This window comes from Carassius carassius, chromosome 1 (assembly GCF_963082965.1).
Source record: "Carassius carassius chromosome 1, fCarCar2.1, whole genome shotgun sequence".
Taxonomy (NCBI): Eukaryota; Metazoa; Chordata; class Actinopteri; order Cypriniformes; family Cyprinidae; genus Carassius; species Carassius carassius.
The window spans coordinates 45,711,051-45,731,767 of record NC_081755.1 but is presented as its reverse complement, the minus strand read 5'-3'; the positions used below and the strand labels follow the sequence as shown (position 1 = coordinate 45,731,767).

General features: G+C 35.4%; 1 protein-coding gene across 1 annotated transcript; it reads right to left on the bottom strand.

Annotated features, from left to right (window-relative positions):
• Window positions 1-493: 493 nt before the first annotated feature.
• ccnf (cyclin F) lies at window positions 494-19,507 on the bottom strand. Its single transcript, XM_059561711.1, has 17 exons — window positions 19,310-19,507; window positions 18,126-18,283; window positions 17,928-18,034; window positions 16,957-17,024; window positions 16,628-16,824; window positions 13,600-13,653; window positions 13,296-13,400; window positions 13,132-13,209; window positions 11,821-11,969; window positions 9,259-9,423; window positions 9,051-9,174; window positions 7,871-8,051; window positions 6,745-6,832; window positions 3,959-4,058; window positions 3,741-3,874; window positions 3,018-3,190; window positions 494-1,671 (listed from the first exon to the last, which is right to left on the bottom strand). The coding sequence occupies exons 1-17, from the start codon at window positions 19,320-19,322 to the stop codon at window positions 1,271-1,273; spliced, it is 2,295 nt and encodes a 764-aa protein (XP_059417694.1). The 5' UTR covers window positions 19,323-19,507; the 3' UTR covers window positions 494-1,270.
• Window positions 19,508-20,717: the final 1,210 nt, after the last annotated feature.

Genomic DNA, 20,717 nt, shown 5'->3' with positions numbered 1-20,717 from the left:
CCACCACAAGATCAATTGTTTTGCACTTTTTACACCACTGTTCGTGCTATTCTTTTTTCTCCGAATTGCGAGATTTAAGATTGCAAATTTATATATTTTTCGTACAACTTTTTTTTTTCCCCACACAACTGTACACTTATTTTTGCTAATTTATAGCAAATTTATTTTACAAATTGCAAATTTATAGCTCACAATTCAGACTTTTCTTGCACTTTTCTGACTTCTCTTATCAGAATTGAGTGATAAGCTTAAAATTGTGTTTTAAAATTTCCTTCGCAAATTTACAATTGCGAATCTATCTCTCTGCCCTTTTCTCACAATTGCAAGTTTACATCGTGCAGTTCTGATTTAGAACCGATTAGAAAAATTTAAATCGTTCTTCATATAAACTCACAATTGTGAGTTATAAAGTACAATTCTGAGAAAAACAATTTAGCTCAATTTTGACTTTCTAAAAGGTTTAAAATACTTTAAAATTACTTTCAAATAATTCTGGGAAAAAGTCAGAACTGCGAGATGTAAAGGGGGAAAAAAGTCAGAATTGTGAGAAGGAAATAAAGCATCAGTTTTTTACTCCGTGTCGGAAACAAGCTTCCATAGGTTTCACAGGTCAAACCTTCAGTGGTATCAAGCAGAAAAACAGTATGAAAATAGTTAATGCGAGAACTTTGGCAGAAGATTTGTGTGACGAACGCAAACGAATACGCAAATATAAAAACACTGGAGTCGTTCAGTCCAATAATTTGATTATTGATAAATAATCAAAATACGCGATGAGAAACATCCACGTAAATGAACCAGTTTTGTTCACACAGTGCATTTGTCAACATGAAACTTCATGGACTGAGTGGGTTTTCTCCGTAGCTGCATGTAACTTCGTAAAAGACATATTTGATAAACTTTAAGTCCATTTATGTAAACAGTATGCTTTTTAAATTCAAAGATGTAACAACGTACACAAGACTTCAGAAACAGGGACAGTTCCAGTGATTTTAACACATTTGAGGCATTAATCCCGTTGCTTGTCAACAGCAAGAGTCGGGTGAAGGCACTCCCGCCATCGGGAGCCGAAGTGAACTGCATTATGGGAAGGAAAAAACTTGACCTATGTTTTTCTAATCGTATTTAAAGCTCAGAAATTGACATTTCAGGCCCTTTATCTCACTCTTGCTGCTCTGAGATAAACACCGTCGGCACCAGTGAACCAACGTGCTCCTGGTGGGCGGTCAGGAAGTGATGCGTTAAGTGATGACAGCTTCCTGTCAATCAATCAGAGGCTAAGAAAGGCCACGTTGGCTGCATCTTCGTCGCGCTCCGCCTCTCCTCCGCTGTGTGCTGCAGTGTTTTTCCTCTTCACCTGTCGGCGAGTCCTTTGCGCAGGCGGCAGTAGGAGACAGAAACCGGCGGGATTTTTGGGAGAGACCACAGAGGAAGAGACGGGGGGACTGGGAACACTTTGGATGGACGAGTAGCCCGAGCTGAGGCGCTCTGTGCAGTAGGTGCTCGAGGAGGAGGACAGGTGGCATGTCCAGGGTCTGTTGCTCCCACCCATCGCCTCCTCCTCGGTGGGCTCTTCACAAAGGCTGTCGTCATCGCTGGAGAGAGCACAACAATGCATCTGTCTGTCAGCGCACTCGACCGCCGGCTCCATCTGCACCTCCATAGCTGATACTTTGGCAGAAAGACATTTGGTTACTCATCAAACGGCCTTTTACAAACTTTAATGAGTGAGACTGAAGAGGCTCTTAGACAATTAAAATGTCATGAAACATAAAAGAAATAGCCACAAAGATTTACATTATTTACTTTTGCTCACATTTTAGTATTTTCTGTTCGCACATCATGCACAAAATAAAGCAAAAAAATATATGTAATATTATCATTTAAAAAAGAGAAGTCTGAGCTTTAACAAGATTCTGTAATATTTTACAAAACAGTATAAGTTACCCATGCAAGCTTTGTGCTTTATTTCAAGTCTTCTGAAGTTGAGCTTTGTGCGAGGAACAGACACTGATTTAACGGTCATTTGATAATAATGAACACATTTTTAAACACTTTCTTGAAGGTGAGAATTTTAATAATACAATTAAAATTATTTCAAATATAACAAATGAAATGGTAATATAAATTAGTAACACATTTGAATGATTTTGATTTTATTTATCGCTAATTTAAATGGGAAATAATCAATTGTAATAAATTGTAAAAATATTTTTCAGTGAATGAAATATTAACAATGTTATTAAATTAATTAAATGATAAGTTTCCATTCTAATTATTTTTATTAAAGTCATTTGTTTTGCAGTTAATTTAACAATGATTGAAACGTTTTTTTTTTTCAACGAATACAACTGTTTTAATAAAAAGTATTAAGTTAACATCAAATTACTTAAGAATTTCAATAATTAAAACTTTAATAATTCTGATAAATAGATTATTTTAATAAATAATTTAAGGAATCAAAATTAATTGAAAAATATTTTTTTAATAAATAATTTTTTATTTGTTTAACTAACTATTTTCATTGGGGAAAAACGTGTTCCACAGAGTAAAGGAAATATAGGATTGGAATGACATGAGGGTAGTTTCTGGGTGAGCTAGTGCTATTAACTGAATGAGCACTGAGCTACATCCAAACTGATTGCACTGTATCTTATGTGTCATCATTTTCTATTTTTAAATCATTTCAAAAAAGTAATCCCTTGCTTTTATTGTTGTGATTATTTATTGATTATTTTAACTCCTTTTATGTAAAGCACTTTGAATTACCATTGTGTATGAAACATGCTATATAAATAAACTCGCCTTGCATGAAAAATTATATAATGCATATCTATATTTTTACATATATTCTATAAAAATAGAACTAAAACTGAAGTGGTTGCTCAGAATCCATGCAATATGAATCTCAAGTTGATGAACTCAAGATGTCGTGACACTAATGTGACTCATGCATCAATAACAATTGCTTATTGTTTTTATGTAAGATGATTCAGAATATGATTTCCCCCACTCACTTTCTCCGTCTTTCTCGCCCTCGCTCTCCCGGTCGCCCTCGTAGCCGGAGCAGGAAGTGTCCAGGCTCCAGTCCAGGATGTCTCCCAGCAGCGTCTCCTCCTGAGTGGACAGTTCGGCTGTGGGCGTGGCCAGGAAGCTGCCCCGGTGCTCCTGCATGCTGTCCTCACGCCTCCTGATCAACAAAAACAATTTTTAAAAAATCAATGCATTCCAATCATCACCTTTTTTTTCTCCCAAAACATCATTTTAAGGATGCAGAAAAAACCTCAGTATTAGAGATGCATTGAAATATATATTTTGGCAGACAAATCTGGAAGATTCTGGAACTTTTTTTAATACTAAGATGTATGATGGCTAATCTTCTACATTTATGGTTTCATTTATTAACAGTATTCACACTTAAACTTTCATTTCAAATGCTTTAAATGACAACAGCCTAATTTAAAAAAAAAAAATAACTTAAACATTAACTTCAAATATACAAAACAAAAATATTGATGCAGGTTAATTAATTAATAAACCTTATATATTATATACACTTGTATACTATAATAAATATATATTTCAAAATGTCTTGGTGTTCATGTAGAAATGTTGCGCTCACAAGATACTCACTATAAGCTACACATAAAAAGAAATGTAAAAAGTCAGGGTTGAAAGATTAACATGATCCTGCATCTCTAGACAGGATTTCGGCCCATGCACGTAACGTGAGTTCACACCTCTTGCTGTTGCTGGTGGGAGAGGACAGGAAGGTGTGCATCTCTGCTAGCTGACTGCTAGCGCTGGGCGCCTCCACCTGCGGCTCCACCTCTGGGACCTCCAGCACCTGACAGAGCTCCTTAAAGCCCATCACCTGCCACAGACACACACTTCACGTCACACACACACTTCACCAGATGAACTACAGAGGACTCTGAGAGGAGACGAGCACACTCACTGTGTCTCTGCTGATCTGATGATACGAGTCGTCCTCAAACCTCTGCCTGACTCCGGTCAGAGACTCGTGTCTGTAGTCTTTGGGCACATCCTGACCGAAACTGTGCGTGGAGAGAAAGAGTCGCGTCAGTGAGATTAAAGATCAGGTTTAAGATTTGATTGAAAGCTTTTGATTTTTGCATCAGCTGTGACGCTATAAAGATGCAGCCCACAGAATGTGAAGCAACAATAAAGGTTTTGCTAAATGTTGGTCTCGAGTCTCGACTGAAGGACAGTTATCAGCCGCTGGTGAACTTGTCAAAGCAGAGACACTAATACTTTGACTTACAAAGGATTCTTAGAAATCAAAACTAAATTACTACAGTGTGCAAGAAAGAGGCTTTAAAGACCCCATGAAACCAAAACATTTACTCCGTAAATAATAATTATGATAATTTTATATAAAACTTAAATCACGACAAATTATAATTAATAATATAAAACCACAAACTATATATTTATACTAAAAATAAAATTATAACTAACTTTTGAAAAGAGTAATATTAAACTAATCATAACAACATTAAAATAAATCTAAAAATGTATGAACTAATAATGGATTACAAATATTCTAAAATAAAATGTGTGTGGGTGTACATACATAGATAGATAGATAGATAGATAGATAGATAGATAGATAGATGGATAGATGGATAGATGGATAGATAGATGGATAGATAGATGGATAGATAGATAGATAGATAAATGTGTCTGTGTGTGGTGTGTATTTATAGTATAATTAAAAATATTACTAACATTCTAATATTAAAACTAAAAAATAATAATTATAATTAATAATAAATATTGTGAATATTTCAATATTAAAACAATGTATATATAACATATTTTAAATATATAAACTTCATAATGATGGTAATAAACAATATATAACTAATATAACACACAAACAACAATATATTCAAAAATATAACTAGTAATTATAAATATTATAACTAATATAACTATAGTAATACGTTTTATTACTTATATTACAACTACAACTGATACAAAAACACATTGAATTAATTATACTGATCACAAAAATGTTAATACAAAAACAACATTAGCAAATATTAGAATATTTATCATCGTTTATTGAATTATTGGATTTTTTTTTAGCAGTTACAGTTTATAACCATTATAATTTATAATAAGTATCATATAAATGTTATATTACCCTAGTTATATTTGTAATTGATTTAGATCTTAAAAATCATACTCAAATCATAAAAAACTTATCCTATTATATTATTATTATTATTCTGAAAAATTGACTTTCACATTCACAGTTCTATAAATGTTAAATTATGGAGATTTCATGCACTTTATGTAACTTGGAGGCATTTTTTTTTTTAGAAAACAGAAGAGTAAAAGTTTGGTGCCAGGAGGTGAGTCACAGCTGAACCTGAAACAGAAGTGTTATATTAAGACTGCAGAGGGCAGATCAAAACTCGCTCGACTGCTCTGCATTTATCTCCAGCAGATAACTCAATCTCAACCAAACCACATGAACCCGCTCCGCACGCCTCGGGACCCCACTGAGCTCGAAATCAGTGGGACACCGACTCATTATCTCAGAGATCAGTCCGAGAGAAAGCGCTGTAACTCTCCTCAGCCTGAGAGATCTGAAGACATCCTCAGAGCTACATATAAGAGCCAGTGCCTGAAACACAACGTACCAGAAAACGCCGCTCCAAAAATAAATGAAATAGTAATTCAGAATCACTTTACTAACATATTGTATAACTAATATAAAACACATTAAATAATAAAGAAATTAGAATCAGTGTTATTTTAAAATAATTGACATGTTACTTTCATACTTTGAATGATATTTTCTGTTAATATTGTTGATACAAGCAAACAACAATTTTATTAGAAATAAAAATATAATAATGATAAATATTATAACTAATAATTGATACAAAAAACATAATATACAAATTATGATAACAAATATTATAAAGTTTATATTAGATTTTTTGTTTATTATAATAATGTTTTCAAATGGTTGGTTAAATTTGTTATTAATTACAATTTATCATCATAATCTTGTTGTTTATTAATGTTGTTATATCAGTTGTATTATTAATTTAGGTCTGAAATTTCATATATTAATACATTTTCATATATTCATATTTTAGCTTTAACTTTAATTTTATTTAAATGTTCAGCAATGCTTGTCTTTTTAATTAGTTTGTGCTTTTTAAAGTGTGTTTATATAGCATTTATTAGCATTAGTTACTTTAGTATTTCAACTTAACCTAAACTAATTAAATAGGTTGATTTTGATTTTATTTCAGTTAGCGTTTTCACCAAGTAGCGATTTTTTTTTTTTTAAAGCGGTTTAAGGTTTAGTTTAACAGCAAATATCATAACAAATAATCTAAAATAAAAAACTACAAATATTGACGATAGGAAACATTATAACGATCTAAAAATAAATAATAATAACAGTTCATCACATGCTACAGAACACGGTTTCAAATCATCCACGTATAAGGTTCCTCTTCAGAGAAGAAAGCAAGGCCGATGTGTGCATCTTGTCAAGACTCTGCAGGACTGAAGTTTAATCTCTCTACAGCTACAAGAGTGCGTCTTCTCAAACCCAGAGGAGCGCTAAAGCAGCCGCTTTAGAATCACTGCCTCCATAGAAACACTGTGAAAAGACTGCTTCTCTCAGGCTCAGTTTAACAAAAGCCTCTGTGTGAATGAATCCGATGGATAAGGATTGACGCAGACACTCACCACTTGACGTAGAGCAGTAACGCGCAGGAGACCAGGTCGTGTTTGGAGAGTCCTGTGTTTTCCTCCAGCTGGACGGGCCACACGGGAACTGTTGGGACACACACACACGTTAGAAAGTCTCAATGAGGCTTGTGGACTGCTTCATAGGGATGTAACGAGGAACCGCCATTTAAATACGTGACTGAGGGGAACCGACCGTCTTTAGAGAAGTTTACGTGCTCTTTTCTTTTCATCCTGACTCTGAACAATGCATATTAAAGTAGTGTTTATAAGCACAGCTCTCTTTTGTTTACAGCAGTAACCCAGGACACACTACATCATTAGTGTTCGAAGCGCCACCTGCTGGCAGAGAGTGAAGTTGCATCTCATTCAGCTTGTCTGCATTTCATTCAGAAATATTTTATGTAGTGCTCTTAAAACAATTAATCTCTAATTTTAAAGAAAAATTTAGGTTGCATAATATGTGTGTGTGTGTGTATATTTTATATATATATATATATATATACATACATACATACATATACATACACACGCACACACTTTCATGAATTTATATAATTTATATTCCAAATATATATATATAAACAACATTTTTCAGAAATGTATACATTTATAAGCCCATAATAAATATACACAGCACACACACATATATTATGTAAACAAATGCGATTAATCACAATTAGTGGTTTGACAGCACTAGTTTTATGTATAGTTATCAAAACTAAAGTCAGACCATTCTGTTATTGCTTCAAGTTTTGAAAATATACAGTCAAATTTAGATTGAAAAATGCTCATGATGCATGTTTGCTGCATCTGTTTGGGTGATGATTAAAATGCAGTGGTTGCCTCTAATTTTAAATGGAAAGAGCACAGGCAAAGCCTTAGGCTATGTTCACACTTGGCGTCTTTTCTGAGGAGGTCAGAGTCTGTTTTACATCATAATCCTATGGAGTAAATAATATTTTCAAAAAAAGTCCTGAGCGCTTTTTAAAACAGCACCACAAGGGTCTTTTTCTGCTAGACACAGAGCGTCTTTTCAGGTTTTGTAAATTGTGAATCGAATCGTGAGTTGAGTGAATCGTCCCATCCCTAATGCTTCATGTGTTCGGTGGGACGGGGGCGGTACCGTAGTTGTGCAGCGCTCGGGTGAGAAGCAGGACGGCGCTGGCGAGTCGGGCCGGTCCCGGGACGGTGAGGGGCGAGCAGAGCAGAGAGAGTTCACAGATGTAGCTGAAGAGGTGAGAGCTGTGCCGCTCCACAGGAAGCAGAGACTGAAGCACCTCCCCATAATCCAGCACTGTGGGGGTCTGAAACACCACATTAAGATGTTAATAAGAAGCACCATTAAATGGTTCATATAAATTAAACTGACTCTTTTAAGGCTCAGAAAGCCTGGCTTTAAACATCTGTGAGAATCTTTAATTAGAGACAGACTGATAATCTGTCTTCCATGTAATAAGTTCTTAAATATCAGTTTTACAGATAAAATGGCACCATCTGGGACATAGTTGTCATTGCACTGCTGTGCTTTCAACAGGAACTCGACACGGTTTTCAGACTTTTTATTATACGCGATATTAGTCGTAAAACATTGGTTCTACATATCAGTTATTGGAAACGTAAATATAAGTATCAGACGTAAAGAAAAAAAAAGACTTTATTGCCAAGTGTTTCCAAGTTGTTTTTTATATGTTAAAATGCTACTTTACACTCTAAATAAAAGTCTAAAAATAAAATTATTTTTAATTAGAAAAAATATGAATATTAATATATACTCTATATTTACATAAAATATCTTCAAATGATATACATATTTTAATTGTGTTATATATTTCTATTATTATATAAAAACAATACATAAATAATACCTATAATAAAGCTTCCATAATATTTGTATATTCCTGTAAATTATTTGAAAATACAAAATATTTGACAGAAATAAACACAATTTACTACAGATATTTCTGGGCAATATTACGTACTTATATTTTCTAACTAGGCAAAACAATAAATATAAACAAAAAATACTATAAATACTAGCTATTTCAATTAGACTGCTTGTCAGTATTGAATGATATATATATATATATTCAACATTCCTCTTGACATTTTTTTTTCCCTCAAAAGCATTGCAATGCCTTCAGGAATAAACGTTGTATTGGCCAATGAGCTCTTAAGTCCACAGCTCTCTCAGTTCTGGCACTGAACTCTGAACTTCAGATGCAAGGCTTTGTTAATCTGAGCCGGCAGCCTAGAATGAGGTTTTTGTGCTGGTGTGAAAGCGTTTCCGTGCGTGTGTAACTGACCCGTATCTTCCCGTCCAGCACGGAGATGACCTCCCCCATCATGCGCACCAGGTCCTCGTACTGATAGGTGTTGTCTGTGAGCCACACGGCCTCGCGGATGGTCAGGATCTCTTTGCTGATGTATCTGAGGGGTCAGACGAGTCAGAGAGAGTTCAGCGGAGCACAGAAACAGCATGAACAGAGCGTCTGCGTGGTGATAGCGGCTCACCGTGTGCTGATCACCATGCAAGCGATGCCCAGCAGCTGCAGCTGGGCCTTGGGCACAGAGCGCAGGCTCAGATAGCGGTCCACACAGCCGATGGTCACGTGCAGCACCTGACTGGAGAAGTCCTTCATGGTGGTCACCTCCACCAGCCAGTCCACCAGAATATACCTGCCAAAAAACAGGGGGGGACAATTATATATATATATATATATATATATATATATATATATATATATATATATATATATATATATATATATATATATATATATATATATATACACACACACACAAGTGATGCTCCGATCAGGATTTTTGCAGCTGATACGAGTACCGATTTCTTGATATGATGCTGATCGGTCGATACGGATGCCCGTTCTGATGCTTCAAGCTTTATATAACATATTTCATAATGACATTCTGATTGGCTAGTAGTGTTAGTTTGGTTGATGTGGATGTGCATCAGCTCTAACGTCAGTGAATCTGCTGTTAAAACTGAACCATCCGTTCATCATATCATCATGCAAAACTAAGAATTAGAAGAATTGTAATGTGACGATCAGGTGTAGTTATCTAAATCAGAAGAAAATATAGGTTCGGCTGGGTGGATCATTTATATGAAACTGCAGGCGATGTTTTAGCTCATCTGTGGATCACTACAATAGATACAGATTCCATTATCTTCACGGTTATAGCCTTAGCTTTCTTGTTGTCTGGTGTGTGGAGTTTGGGGGTCTGTAATAGATGACTGGGTCAAAGTCACATTATTAGTTACCATTGCCAATTACAATTAAATTAAAATGATACGTCTCGCGGTGGCTCATTTTTAAAGGTCCTATGACATGAAAATTTCACTTTGAGGTTTTTTAACATTAATATGACTTCCCCTAGCATGTATGTGGTCCCCAAGTTTCTAAAAATTTTAATCGGTGTAAATCGAGATTTTGCTATCTTTCTCTGCCTTTGAGAAAACGGAAGCTCAAACGGGCTGATCTGGAATCTCCTCTTTGTGACGTTATAAGGAGAATTGTTACCTCCCCTTTCTCTGCTTTGCCGCACAAATATTTACATATAATTCAGTCACAATGTCAGCACAGGCTTACAAACAGACTTTTATGATATGGATTCGACAGCACCGGCACAAACAGTGAGTAACAGTGTTTATTAATGCCTGATCTGTGATCAGTGATTTCTGATGTGTAGCTAATTATTCAAGTTCACACAGACTTTCTTTCTAAATCGTTTAATACTGTTTATGCATCAGTGAATCAAGCCAGTGACTAAACGATCAACTTCACGTTGTTTCTCTTAGTAGCATGAAACAAATCTGTTATTTAAATTGTGATTTAACTACAGAGAGCGATTAAAGAACGCTCCCTTTTTTCGGAGCTGTCACACATAGCAAGTATATATTATCTGCACACTTTCCCAAACTGCCGTTACAACGAATGATGCTGTTATGCTGCACAACGGAGCTCTTACTGTATTCATGTGTTTGCTGTTAGTTGTGGTGAAAGCATTTTGTGAGAGAAAACGTGTTGCAATAATGACGAGATGACTGCATTCACGAGATAAACAGACTCTGTCTACTCAATGCTCATCACTGCAGCCTTTCATGTGATGGGAAAAGATCGAAAAAATAATTATATAATCAACAAATCCACGATTTGTTAATCTCGACAGCTGTAGTATTTGAGAGGGTTCCACATGTAATACGCATTTCGAATGCAAAGATGTCAGCCAATCACAACAGTTGTCGTTTACTCGGAGTCTCACAGCAGACACGCCCCTTCAAACAGAGCATTCAAGCCAGAGGGCTAATATCAGGATATAAAAATGCTTTGTATTTCTAAATTTTAAATGTAAAAATCATACTAACAATATAAGTACACCTAAAGAAACATTAAAAAGCATTTAAAGAAAAGGAAATAATCCATGTCATGGGACCTTTAAGTGCCAAATCAGGTTCGTCATATTAAATGTTTTGGACAATGCTTCTCTAAGACTGCGGCGCCACATCATTAATATCCCCATGCATCGTGTACGTCCATATATATACAAAAAAAAAAGCGTTCTTGTGTGTATATATATATATATATATATATATATATATATATACACATTTTTATCAATTCTATTGGTCTAGCTTCTGGTCTCATACACCTCCAGCTATTTTTAGCTGCACAAAATAGTTCATTTTGCTGCTTGATATTGAAAACGGGTGTCTTTTACCATATTACTTTGAATGTATTATCTTAATTATGAGCACACTGGTTTGTAGTTCAAACAGTTTTGCTGTTTACAGCACGTTGTTATTCTCCTCGTTATTTCCCTATAGCAGCTAATGAATCAGAAATCTCGTCTTACTTCCGCGTAAAAAAAAAATATGGATTGGTTGTCGTTCAATTGCATAAAGTTAAACAATCCTCAACTTTTTCTCACTTGGCTCGCATCGCTCGACACGCCTACATTCTGTCGGTAACAAAATCCTCCCATAGTTGCAGGTTTCCATGTCTATTAACTGCAGGCTGAATCAGGAGCTCATCTGAAGCGTTGATGTTGTACCTCTTCGTGGTGATGTCCTGTCCCTGCAGGTGTTTGGGGTATCTCAGGGGTGACGGTCCGGAGTGGAAGAACTGGACTATGAGTTCAGCGCAGGCCCGCGGCTCCAGACCCAGAGGACTTGCGGTTCCACATGACTTTGCAAATGCCAGCTGGGAGAGCAGAACAGACAAGTTAGACAAACATGAAAACCAAAATGTATGTGTTCAGTATGGCGTCACAAATGTACAGACCATAGCAATAAAAAGCATCACTCTTCATTTGAAGCCCCCACACATGCTTATTTACACACGTCAGAGCGGCATTCAATCTGGCACAGCTGCTGATTATTACAAATAAATGTCAACAATGGCTGAGAAAAGCTCCAGATGAGATGACAGGAACGATGACGCAGCTTTCCAGGCCGTGCACTTCCATTATGAGCGCGCTCTGAGCACAGGCATCGTGAGAATGGAAGCATAATGGAGACGGATGATCGGTAATGACTTCACACAAACACAGACGTCACGTTCAGACAGCAAAGGTCAAAACATGAAAATAAACTGAAGGCAGAGCCATCAAAAACAAGATTTTTGTTTATAGTTCAACATCATGCTACCATGGCTTTATTCATGCCAATAAATAAAGTGTGTGTAAAAACTTATATAATGTTTCTATATAAAATATTTTACACATTTCAAATAAAATCAAGTAACTGTTTTCATTCTGTTTTCATTATTCAATGATAATGAAATGCTGAACAAAGTCTAAAACTAAATCTGGGCCTCACAATATTAATACGTTTGCATAATAATATATAACTATATAAAAATATATTTTTCATTTAATATGTTTTACATTATTACATAATATTTTTATGCATTTGAAAAAAAACAATTAATTGTTTTCATTCTCAATAATAATGATATGCCGAACATAAAGTGCAAAAGAAAAGAAAGGCAAAGTAAATCTGATCCTCAAATGACATACATCTATATATAAACATATTATATACATATATATATATATATATATATATATTATTATTATTTTTTTATATATACATTAAGTATAAGTAAAGTAATTGCCTTCATTCTTAATGAAAGTGAAATTAAGAACATGGAATGTTTAAAATAAAAATAATTCTGGTCTCCAAAAGGGAAAATAATATATACACATTACTATGTAATTTACTATATTATATTATATTATATTATATTATATATATATATATATATATATATCAGCAAAAATAAATAAATTCATCATGCACATTACGATTAAAAATGTGTATCAAAAAAACTAATTTTCCATGCACATTTATAGTGTAGTCACCTGAGCTTCCCAGCATCCTTTAGCAGCATAGTCCCGGAGCGTGCGCATGCACTGCAGATACCTGCCGGGATCAGCCGACTGCAGACAGAACACACACCAGCCATCAGCAGCCATAGCAGAGAAACAGACTAACAATGATCAGCGAGTCCTGAGGAAACTCTTACCGACATCCCGCGGTTCATTTCCCACAGCAGATACGAGCTCTGCACACTCCCGCAGCGCGCCGACTCCTTCAGCATCACCGCAGCCTCGCCACGCTTCTCCTCATCCTGACAAACACACAGAGTCACCAACCGCTCATTTGATATGGATTCAGTCTGAGGGGTTATGACGAGAGAAGAAGTGCTTCCCTTCACAGAAAACATCAGACGAGCAACTTAAACCCAACATGAGCATCTCACGGATCTCGACAATTCAGCGATGCTACAAATGAGATTCCTTCTTTTCTCAGTTTTAATGGACACTCACGTCAAACAGCTGAAGGACTCGAGCCAGACAGTACAGTAACGGCCCTCTCAGGCCCTGGACACACAAGAAAGACATATTACTATATTTAGAATGAGATGCTAACAAATCCTGCAAATATAACAAAAATGATTATGCACTTTTTATTCTAGTTTTGTAGAAAACGGTTACCCAACATTGGCAAAATATTTGATAAATATATATATCAATATACACTTACATTTTTTAATAAAAAGATATGAATTTAAGTGTAAATCAAATGAATAAATCATCCAATATGGAAGAAAAATATATACTAATTATTGCGTTTTTTATTTAAATAGATATACACATTAACATTTAAATGTTTGTCTGTATTTTATTTTTATTTTTTGAAATCTCTAACGTTCACTGATTATGCATTTTCTTTAATCACAAACCACTGTAAAAACAGTAATATTGTAAAATACTGCTATTTGAAATAACTGATATTTGAATGTATTTTAAAGCTGAATTTATTCCTTTGATGCAAAGCTTAATTCTTAGCATTTTTATTATTGGTGTTCAACTATTAATAAGCATTCGTATTATTGTCAATGCGTAAAACCATGATTGTTTTTACGGGATTATTTAATGAATAAAAAAAAATGTTGAAAAGAACAGCACTTCTTGTAAACAGAAAAGTTGTGTTACATAAGAAATGTGCATATAAAACAATTCTTATTTAAAATGGGAAGTCAATTAATAAATAAATTACATGCAAACTAATCATTCTTTCACAAGGTTTAAAATAATCAGATCATAAAAGTCAAACATAAAATCTTTTATGTATTATTGTGTGTGTGTGTGTGTATGTATGTATGTGTGTGTGTATGTATATATATATATATATATATATATATATATATATATATATATATATATATATATATATATATATATATATATATATATATTAGGGGTGCATCGAAATTTCGGCCGCCGAAAATTTTCGGCCGAAATGGCATTATCGGTTTCGGGCCGAAATAAAAAAAAAACAGCCGAAAACGTAAACCGAAAATGAATGCCACCTGCCCCTCCCATCCGTGCGCAAGCGGGTTTCACTCACGGTCGAGCTGTTATCACGCGTCTGCCTATCAAAGATTAAGCATGTCAAAGGGCTGTCACAATCAAAAAAAGCTTGTCACAAAAGCTGCACAATCGATCGGACCAACCAACACAAGTTTCGAAAACGAAAACAGGGAATCGATTTTAACGGCCTTCTCTCGGAGCGCGTCCAGCTCATCACTATACGCCTTTGCAGCGAATGCGCGTCACACAGCAACTGCAGGTTCTGACACACACACACACACACACACACACACACAGAGCCTATTAGTGCATAATATCAATGTAGCCTTCAGTAATGTTTTTCATTGATGTTATGGCAGTCCACATTGCTGACTTGTGCACGTCTCAAGCGCCTTCTTTACGTTTGCCCTAATGCCTGTTTAGTTGTCGGTGGATTTGCCTATATTTGGCGTTGAAAAACGGATCAATGCCAAATATAGGCAATTTACTAACGATTCAATGAACACTTTGCCTATGTCTCAAAAATCGAACAGGATTTTTTTTTCACAAAAGTGACAGCCCTATACGAGAGGACACCAAAGTTGCAATATGTAACATTTGTTCTGCAAAAATCTCCAAAATTGTGGATTTTTTTGCACAATTTTTTAAAAACTATTTTATTTGATGGAACATAAAACTTGAAGAATAATTTTTATTTATATTTATTGTAAAAAATATTTTATGTTTTGTTATGTAACTGTTAATAAAAGTTTGATTATTATATTGTGATTTTTCAATTCAGATCCATTAAATCCAAGCAATATATATATACACGTTTTTAAAAGAAGCCATTTTCGGCTTCAGTTTCGGTTTTCGGCCAAGTGCATCCTAAATTTTCGGTTTCGGCGCAGAATTTTCATTTCGGTGCATCACTAATATATATATATATATATATAAAAATCTGTTTTAGATCCCCATCCAAATTTTGTCTCATTAAATATCCCTTTTAAAATGTGAATAGCCATTTGACATTGAATTCGATTAAAGGCAGGGTAGGTAAAAAAAAAAAAAATGTATAAAAAACTTTTTTTCCAAATTTGTTTAAACTTTATTTATATATCAATACATAATTAAAATGTAAGTACTCTGAAAAAGAAAGTATAAAAATCGAGTGACTGTAGACCTCTCACGACTGTTTTAAAGACAGCTCATTATTTCCATTCACTCCACCCCCTCCCTTCTGGGCTCCTTCCAAAGCCTCTACTACGGCTTGCTAAGTAATGTTATGTTAGCTATATTACGCAGCTACGTGTGCTAATGACACATGCTCCATGAAAAAAATATGTATGATCAAAATACAAAAAGAAAGATTTACCTGTCCAGCAGAAATAAAGCCATCAAGGAGTCACTTGAGCCCCTTGAGTTCCCTCAGTTCTCGCCATCGCTGGAAAGCCACGCCGATATTAACTCGCGTTTTATTTCTTTGTTTATCCAAAGACTTTTTGTTCATTGCCTTTTCTTGTACTGTTACTGTCTTCCTTTTTTTGCTTGGTTTGCCTTCACTAACTGTATAGGCTGGTACTGTGAATTTTGCTTGCTGTTTCTCTGCCATTGTTTTGGTATTCCTAGGATCCGTGCCTCTTGAATTCCTCAAATCAAACGTGCGCGCGCAAGTGGGCAGGTCATGTGTGGCAAAAGGGTGGTTGCCATGGTTGCGAGAGAGTGACAGTCGCCCAAGCCAATCCTATGTTTCGTCCCGAAATGGAAATAATGAGCTGTGTTTAATACAGATTAAACGGTCTAGAGTCACTCGATTTTTATACTCTTTTTATCAGAGTACTTACATTTTAATTATGCATTGATATATATAGAAAGTTTAAACAAATTTGGAAGAAAGTTGTTTATACATGTATTACCTACCCTGCCTTTAAGTTATATCTTAATAAAAGACACCAGAAGCGTTGGTCGTGGAGCAGGTGTAGTGGCTATGAATGCTGCTCACCAGGTTGGTCTCACACTCGGCCTGGAGTCGGTTGTACACCACGGCCTTACAGCAGCCTCCAGACGTGGACCACGGCGGCCGGATGAAGAGCCAGATGAAGGGGTCTGAGAGTGGGGACCGGAGGCTCTCGGCCAGACTGAAGAAGCGCGCTGCCATGCGGCCGCACAGATCGGCACGGCCCTCCTCGCTGAGCGAAGCTGCAGCACATTCACACATCATTACAGCTTGATCAGACAGACTGACAGTTAAACCACTCAAACCACACCCTCAACCAATCAAATCAATCAATCGAGACATGAGGAACACTGGGAATGAGAGCACAAACTTACGTCCTTCATTGTACAAATACGCAATTCCTAGTTTCACAGCAGCTTCAAAGTTCCCCTTCTCCGCAGCTCTAAATATCATTTAATGAGAATATGAGAGGACAATTAATGAGAAAAATTCAAGAAAATGACATTCAAAATAAAAAGCAACAACAAAAAAAGCAATTATTATTATTTTTTACATTATTATCAAATAATTATATTAATGTAAAAAAAATTATATAATTATAAACATACATACATATATACATATATATAATCTTTTAAAGATTATACATGTTTTTTACATATATTTTATAACAATTTAAAATCACTTTATTCTCTACTTTTATTTCTTGTGCATTACATTGGAATTACATAAATATCATTGCTTATGGTTATAGTGTGGATACTATTGTCTATTGTGATTATTTTATGATTATTTTAATTCCTTTTAAATATTAAGCATTTAAGATTACCTTTATGTGTAAAATGTGCAATATAAACAAACTTACCTTTTCTAATCATTTTACTTTACAGTCCAACTATAAAATAACAATACTAATCTATATCTATCTATCTATACACGTTAAACCACCAAACTTTTATTTTGAGAGAAATAAACTCATTTTTGAAACACGCAGCACATATTTCTTTAATTAAATCAGTCTTTGTGATTCGATCACTCGAAGCTATAATGTAATTCCGGTTTTATTTTGATTAATCATGCCGCCCTAGTTTCCACAGTAATGGAAAACCTGGAAATACCATTTGATTTGAAAAAATAAATAAAATGTTTTCCATGCCTGAAAATGATTCACATGAAACTATTTCTACAGTGAATCTATCTACACGAGGCCCTTTTGATGCACTCGTTTACATTCAATTACACAAAGCAGTCCACAAATGAATGTGAATCATCACTTTTAAGGTCCTCATCCACATTCAAAAACAACTGAAAACAGGGTGGAAAAACTGGTGAAAATGTATCATACCTCTCAAACAACCAAACGGTGTCAGGGGCCGGCCATCGGTCTTTGAAGCTCACTCGTGCCCAGACGCTTGAGTTACCATCAACAACGTCTCGGAGATGAGAATGAACCTGCGGGATCACAAGACATGCACTGTTAGAAAACCCCTGTCTGGTCATGGCAGCTTGATGAGGTCAGATGCTTGTGTTCGGCTGGACTGACAGCTCTGACGGCGAGGAGATCCTCAGCGGAGAGACACTGGAGGACACACAGGAGCAGCTCTTCAGGAAGAGACAGCAGCGGGACGACGGCAGGCGCACGCTTTCGCACCCGCCTCCGGACACGCACAGGGAAACATCTGGCACATCCACAGTGGAGCCCTGGAGAAGACATTCACAGTCAGCACAAGCACACTGCATCCAGAATGCAATAAAGAAATTCAATTACAAATCAGCATGTGGCCAAAAATCTTCATAAGCTGCAATTTTGCAAATGTGTCTTTCATCACTGTTTTATTGGCCTTACCGATTAACTGGCCATTTTGCGATAACTGTGTCTCTTCAACAGAATTATTCATATTCATCAGCATCCTATATAGCATTTCTTCTATATATCGGTCAATCTGCCCACTATTGACCATTAAATATTAATAAATGCAAAAGTTTATATGTTGAGCAAAGTAACATTACATATGGCAATACATATTATCACTATATTTTTCACTATACCACTGTACTTAGATACACACTGTGGTGCCTATATATTACTATAACCATAAGCAATGATATTTATGTAATACCAATGTAACGTTAACGTTACTTCAAATAATATCATGATATTACCATGGTACTAGGATGGAGGTACACTGGGACGTTGCATTGCGAAATACAGGTCACCAAGAGAGATTATTTACATGTTTTTGAGTCTGGATTGTTTAAAATGCTTTAAAAGGTTATTGATATAAGTAGAAAACACATATTTTATATAATAACGATTAGTTGTGTTGCTTTTCAATGGCAGTTTAGACCAGCTGGAGACCGGTAAACAGTTTTCCCTCCTGATTGATAAACCAGTCATGAGACAGGGGATAACGGACCTCAGTTTAGCAGATAGTGTATTAATATTTACTAAAACAACTTAATCAACATTTTTATGCTTAATATAATATTTCTATGTGGTTAAATAAAGTGTATTCCAATCACATAAAGGTTAACGGGTAAGTAACAGGTATACGTTTACGTTAAGTCAAATTTTTTGTAGTTATTTCATAAACTTTAGTTTTGATTATGAAGAAATAGAAACAGGAATGTTTATAACTGTCGACGAAATATGTTATTTTACACTTTTTAGGGTTAGATAACTGAAAATCGATCATTTAGTGAGATTAAAGTAAGTTAGTTACTTACCGCCCGCTTTCATTTCAAGGAGGGATCTGAGAAGTCAGCTTACAGCAATTAAGCTTCACAGTAAACTGAAATTAAAACTTAATACTAGACTCTAAATGAATAAAATCAGATTCAGTGATTAGCCTACTAGATGACTGTTAACTAATAGTGTTGTAGTTTAAAACACAACTCTGACTCAACCATGCATGCAACTTCAACTAAGCACCTCCCCCCGAGCGCGTAGCCACCCCTGCGCGGACAGTTTAAACATCAACTCTGAGCGCTCACTGGCCAGAAAACGGATACGCCCACCACGGCCGCTGCTGCGATCTGATTGGCCGTCGGTAAAAGCTCGAAGCTCCATTGGTCCGTTTTCCTGAGCGGATAAAAGTCGTCGATGTATTGGCTGGAAAGATGCTATTTCGAATTACGCGCTTACAGCCCTGTGGTCCGGTTTGGAGGGGTTTCGCTCGGTGCATTCTGGGAGACGTAGTGTGTAGTGTAACATCAGCAAAATTTATCAGAGCAAATTTATAGTTTTTACATTAAATTAAGTAAATTTTTAATCAAAGAATTTGGTTAATACTTGTGTTTGTGTGTGTGTATACACTGCATATAGCCGATATGTAAATATATATTTTTACTTTTAAAATAGTGTTTATTACTTTACTTTTTTTGGTTACATTTTTTAAATAATTTAAATGAAAAAAATTTTTTTAACTTGTAAGGAATATTTTCTGATGACAAGCTTTTATCACCAGAGAAAGTCAAAAAGTCAAGCTATTATTCATTCATTTGGTTGCTGTCCTTTCATAAAAAAAAAAAACAAATTATTTGTTGATTCCAGTTTAAATTATTTCATTATGTGAGAAGAAAGAGACTGCGGAGTAACACAAAAGCATAAAACTAACACAGCTTTGTGAGAGATCGAGTGCAGGGCAAGGTTTGATGCAGTTCAACAATCATTTTACACAAATATTGACAGTGAAATGCTGCAGAAGTATACTCAGGATCAAGTATTGCAGTGAGGAAGTAGTGTAATATATTAAAGTGTAAGTCTTTTTACATCTCTTGAAGGTTTAAGATGTCATAATCAAGACCTTTGACACTTCCTTCTTTCATTGATAAAGGCTATGTCCTTCTCCGTTCATCATACGTCCAGTGTTTGGGCAACACTGTGTCCCTAAATGTCAGACTTCTTCTCAGCCTGTTATCTGCTCAACCACAGGTCACGTCACAATGAGACTTTGTCATAAATGAGGGTTTTGTATTCATGGTAACCATCACGAAGTGCTGACGATTGGTTTTCATCAAGCCTGTCACATCTGACAGAGTGATTATTAATGGCTTTCACCACAGACAAAGAGGAGAGGAAAAAACGCCACACATATAATGGAACGATTATTCAGTGAAGTCAGAATTCATGTCA